General features: G+C 48.8%; 1 protein-coding gene across 1 annotated transcript in view; it reads right to left on the minus strand.

Moving 5' to 3' along the window:
* The window catches only part of LOC143281890 (uncharacterized), a 256,000-nt gene that overhangs the window by 23,123 nt on the left and 227,877 nt on the right, over positions 1-5,000 (minus strand). Inside the window, exon 7 of the mRNA XM_076587167.1 lies at positions 4,495-4,521. Coding sequence (XP_076443282.1) covers positions 4,495-4,521 — 27 coding nt within the window. The remainder of the gene's footprint in view (positions 1-4,494; positions 4,522-5,000) is intronic.

Below are 5,000 nucleotides of genomic sequence, written 5' to 3' on the forward strand. Positions count from 1 at the left end.
AATCTTCTGCGTGCGTATACACACGAAGGGGGTTCAGGCACTGACAGGTCTGCACATATGTTGACCTGGGAGATCGGAAAATTCTCCACTCATAAAGTAACATACTATCAATACTACAACTGTTACACTCCAACACTCACACTAACACACACGCACAGACACACACATGATTAAACGGCTGAGATGACAGCAATTTTCACTTAAAATAGATACATGTAAAAAGGAACATAATTGTAAAATAAAATTTTGGATAGAAAAGGTAAAATGATAGTCAGTCTTGTTCGACTATGACCATCAGAACAGCAGAGGAGGTGATGGTCTTCTTCTTTCCCTTGACTACCGCCTTCATCATTGTGAAGATTCTGTCGACTATAAGGGGGGTTTGCGTGGTTTTTTTTAGGTTTCCTGAGGTAGAGGTTGCTGGACCAGGGGATGGGGGGTGGGGTGGGAGGTATGGAGGTGGGGGGGGGGGGGGGGGGGAAGGTGATCAGATTCGGGATTTGAAGCCTTCCAGGGTTCGGCTGAGGGCAATCTCAGCAGGAAGGCTGTTCCAGTTTGTATGATAGTAGTGTTGATTGATTGATATGGATATTTTATAGCTGCCTGTCCTCGGTCGGTGACCAAGCTCTAAGCGCTTTACATACACGTGGGGTAATTTACACGGCAGGCTGGCTACCTGGATGGAGCCGACAGACGGCTGCCACTGGGCGCTCATCATTCGCTTCCTGTGTCTTTCAATCAGATTTCAGGCCCGCACACATGCACACATACACACTCAGACAAACATGTAACATTTAAAATTTTACGTTTATGACCGTTTTGTTTATTTACCCCGCCATGTAGGCAGTCATACTCCGTTTTCGGGGGTGTGCATGCTGGGTATGTTCTTATTTCCATAACCCACCGAAAAATGACATGGATCACAGGATCTTTAACGTGCGTATTTAATCTTCTGCGTGTGTAGACACACGAAGGGGGTTCAGGCACTGACAGGTCTGCACATATGTTGACCTGGGAGATCGGAAAATTCTCCACCCTTTACGCACCAGGTGCCACTGTGATTCCAACCCGGGACCCTCAGATTGAAAGTCCAACGCTTTAGGCATTCGGCTATTGCGCCCGTTTGTTCGACTATGGTCGTCAGGTGGTGGTGGTGGTGGTGGTAATGATTGTATGACAGTCAGTCGTATTCGACTATGGTCGTCAGGATGGTAATGGTGGTGATGATTGTATGATTGCATGACAGTCTTGATCGACAATGACAATCAGAACAGCAGAGGAGGTAACTGCTGCCCCGACTATCTGGGCTAGAATTTGATTATAGTGGAGAGTGCCTTACCCAGGTTACATCCCCACTCTCTCGGCCAAGAGGGTTTCATAGGACAGTCGGCGTTGGGATGGTTCCAAAAGGCCAACTAGCCCCAAAGGCTGCAGAAACTAAGAGCCAGTGCAATTTTGCCTCCTTGTTTGAGTCATAGTCCTTCACAGAAGACTAAGCTGTAAATGGTTTTCCATTGCAATGGAGAAGCCATTGATAACACAGCTCTCACACCGCTGTTTGCCCAACTGTAAACTTATGTCAAACGTATGGATACTCTGGTAGCACCTATCCTCGGTCGAAGACCAAGTTCTAAGCGCAAAACAAACACGGGAGTCATTTGCGCAACAGCCGACCTGGGTAGAGCCGACTGACAGCTGCCATTGAGCGCTCATCATTCGTTCCCCGTGTCATTCAGTCAGGTTTAAGTCACACACGCATACACATTCAAACATGTAACATGGTGGTGGTAGTGGTGGTGGCAATGGTGGTGGTAATGGCGGTGGTTGTGGTCAATGGTGGTTATGCTGATGGTGGTGATGGTAGTGGTGGTGGTGATGAGAGGAATGAATGTAGGAATGGGTACCCACCCCAAACTGTCTTAATGATGACCTGTGAGAGTGGAGAATGAGAGAGAAATGTAAGAACATGTACCCACCCCAAACTGTCTTAATGATGACCTGTGAGAGAGGAGAATGAGAGAGGAATGTAAGAACGGGTACCCACCCCAAACTGTCTTAATGATGACCTATGAGAGTGGAGAATGAGAGAAATATAAGAACAGGTACCCACCCCAAACTGTCTTAATGATGACCTGTGAGAGTGGAGAATGACAGAGGAATGTAAGAACGGGTACCCACCCCAAACTGTCTTAATGATGACCTGTGAGAGTGGAGAATGACAGAGAAATGTAAGAACAGGTACCCACCCCAAACTGTCTTAATGATGACCTGTGAGAGAGGAGAATGAGAGAGGAATGTAAGAACGGGTACCCACCCCAAACTGTCTTAATGATGACCTATGAGAGTGGAGAATGAGAGAAATATAAGAACAGGTACCCACCCCAAACTGTCTTAATGATGACCTGTGAGAGTGGAGAATGACAGAGAAATGTAAGAACGGGTACCCACCCCAAACTGTCTTAATGATGACCTGTGAGAGTGGAGAATGACAGAGAAATGTAAGAACGGGTACCCACCCCAAACTGTCTTAATGATGACCTGTGAGAGTGGAGAATGACAGAGGAATGTAAGAACGGGTACCCACCCCAAACTGTCTTAATGATGACCTGTGAGAGTGGAGAATGACAGAGGAATGTAAGAACGGGTACCCACCCCAAACTGTCTTAATGATGACCTGTGAGAGTGGAGAATGACAGAGGAATGTAAGAACGGGTACCCACCCCAAACTGTCTTAATGATGACCTGTGAGAGTGGAGAATGACAGAGGAATGTAAGAACGGGTACCCACCCCAAACTGTCTTAATGATGACCTGTGAGAGTGGAGAATGACAGAGGAATGTAAGAACGGGTACCACCCCAAACTGTCTTAATGATGACCTGTGAGAGTGGAGAATGACAGAGGAATGTAAGAACGGGTACCCACCCCAAACTGTCTTAATGATGACCTGTGAGAGAGGAGAATGAGAGAGGAATGTAAGAACGGGTACCCACCCCAAACTGTCTTAATGATGACCTGTGAGAGTGGAGAATGAGAGAGGGAGGAATGTAGGAGGGATGAATGATGATGGAGGGAGGGAGGGATGAATGATGATGGACGGAGGGAGGGAGGGAGGGATGAATGATGATGGACGGAGGGAGGGAGGGAGAGATGAATGATGATGGACGGAAGGAGGGAGGGAGAGATGAATGATGATGGACGGAGGGAGGGAGGGAGAGATGAATGATGATGGACGGAGGGAGGGAGGGAGAGATGAATGATGATGGACGGAAGGAGGGAGGGAGAGATGAATGATGATGGACGGAGGGAGGGAGGGATGAATGATGATGGACGGAAGGAGAGAGGGAGGGATGAATGATGATGGACAGAAGGAGGGAGGGATGAATGATGATGGACGGAGGGAGGGAGGGATGAATGATGATGGACGGAAGGAGAGAGGGAGAGATGAATGATGATGGACGGAAGGAGGGAGGGAGGGATGAATGATGATGGGCGGAGGGAGGGAGGGATGAATGATGATGGACGGAAGGAGAGAGGGAGGGATGAATGATGATGGAGGGAAGGAGAGAGGGAGGGATGATTGATGATAGACGGAGGGAGGAAGGTAGGGATGAATGATGATGGACGGACGGAGGGAGGGATGAATGATGATGGACGGAGGGAGGGAGGGATGAATGATGATGGACGGAGGGAGGAAGGGAGGGATGAATGATGATGGACGGAGGGAGGGAGGGATGAATGATGATGGACGGAGGGAGGGAGGGAGGGAGGGATGAATGATGATGGACGGAGAGAGGAAGGGAGGGATGAATGATGATGGACGGAGGGAGGGAGGGAGGGATGAATGATGATGGACGGAGGGAGGGAGGGAGGGATGAATGATGATGGACGGAGGGAGGGAGGGAGGGAGGGATGAATGATGATGGACGGAGAGAGGAAGGGAGGGATGAATGATGATGGACGGAGGGAGGGAGGGAGGGATGAATGATGATGGACGGAGGGAGGGAGGGATGAATGATGATGGACGGACGGAGGGAGGGAGGGATGAATGATGATGGACGGAGGGAGGGATGAATGAATGATGATGGACGGAGGGAGGGAGGGAGGGATGAATGATGATGGACGGACGGAGGGAGGGAGGGATGAATGATGATGGAAGGAGGGAGGGAGGGATGAATGATGATGGACGGAGGGAGGGACGGAGGGAGGGATGATGATGGACGGAGGGAGGGATGAATGATGATGGACGGAGGGAGGGGGGGATGAATGATGATGGACGGAGGGAGGGATGAATGATGATGGACGGAGGGAGGCAGGGAGGGATGAATGATGATGGACGGAGGGAGGCAGGGAGGGATGAATGATGATGGACGGAGGGAGGGAGGGATGAATGATGATGAAAGGAGGGAGGGAGGGATGAATGATGATGGAAGGAGGGAGGGAGGGATGAATGATGATGGACGGATGGAGGGAGGGATGACGACACAGACACCCACCTGGTGGCCCTTGAGGTCCTGGCTCACCTGTAACACACATCAATCACAATGAGTCTGTCTGTCTGTCCGTCCGTCCGTCCGTCCGTCCGTCCGTCCGTCCGTCCTTCTGTCTGTATGTATCATGTATGTCACAATACTACTACTACTGCTAGACTCATTATCATTATCACCATTAATATTCATTCCTATTTCTTGACTTCCCAATCCGTGTAATAATGATAAACAAAATGCGGACACATCTATCGGACATAACATATAACACACTTCCCTGAGAGGCTCGAGAAAATAAGACAAGACAAAATTATATCTAATTTCGAGGATAAGATATGAACACCAATGTGCTTTTTCTCTTTTTTTTTTCTCTTTTTTTTTTCATCCAGTGCCCACCCTGATTAGAGACCACACTTCACAATACTACTTGATAAAGGCAAAAGCATGCTGGCAACTTACCTCTAAAACGAACACACACATGTTAAATATCTGAACTAATAGCAATATTGAGAGGG

The sequence above is a fragment of the Babylonia areolata genome, chromosome 5 (genome assembly GCF_041734735.1).
Source record: "Babylonia areolata isolate BAREFJ2019XMU chromosome 5, ASM4173473v1, whole genome shotgun sequence".
Taxonomy (NCBI): domain Eukaryota; kingdom Metazoa; phylum Mollusca; class Gastropoda; order Neogastropoda; family Buccinidae; genus Babylonia; species Babylonia areolata.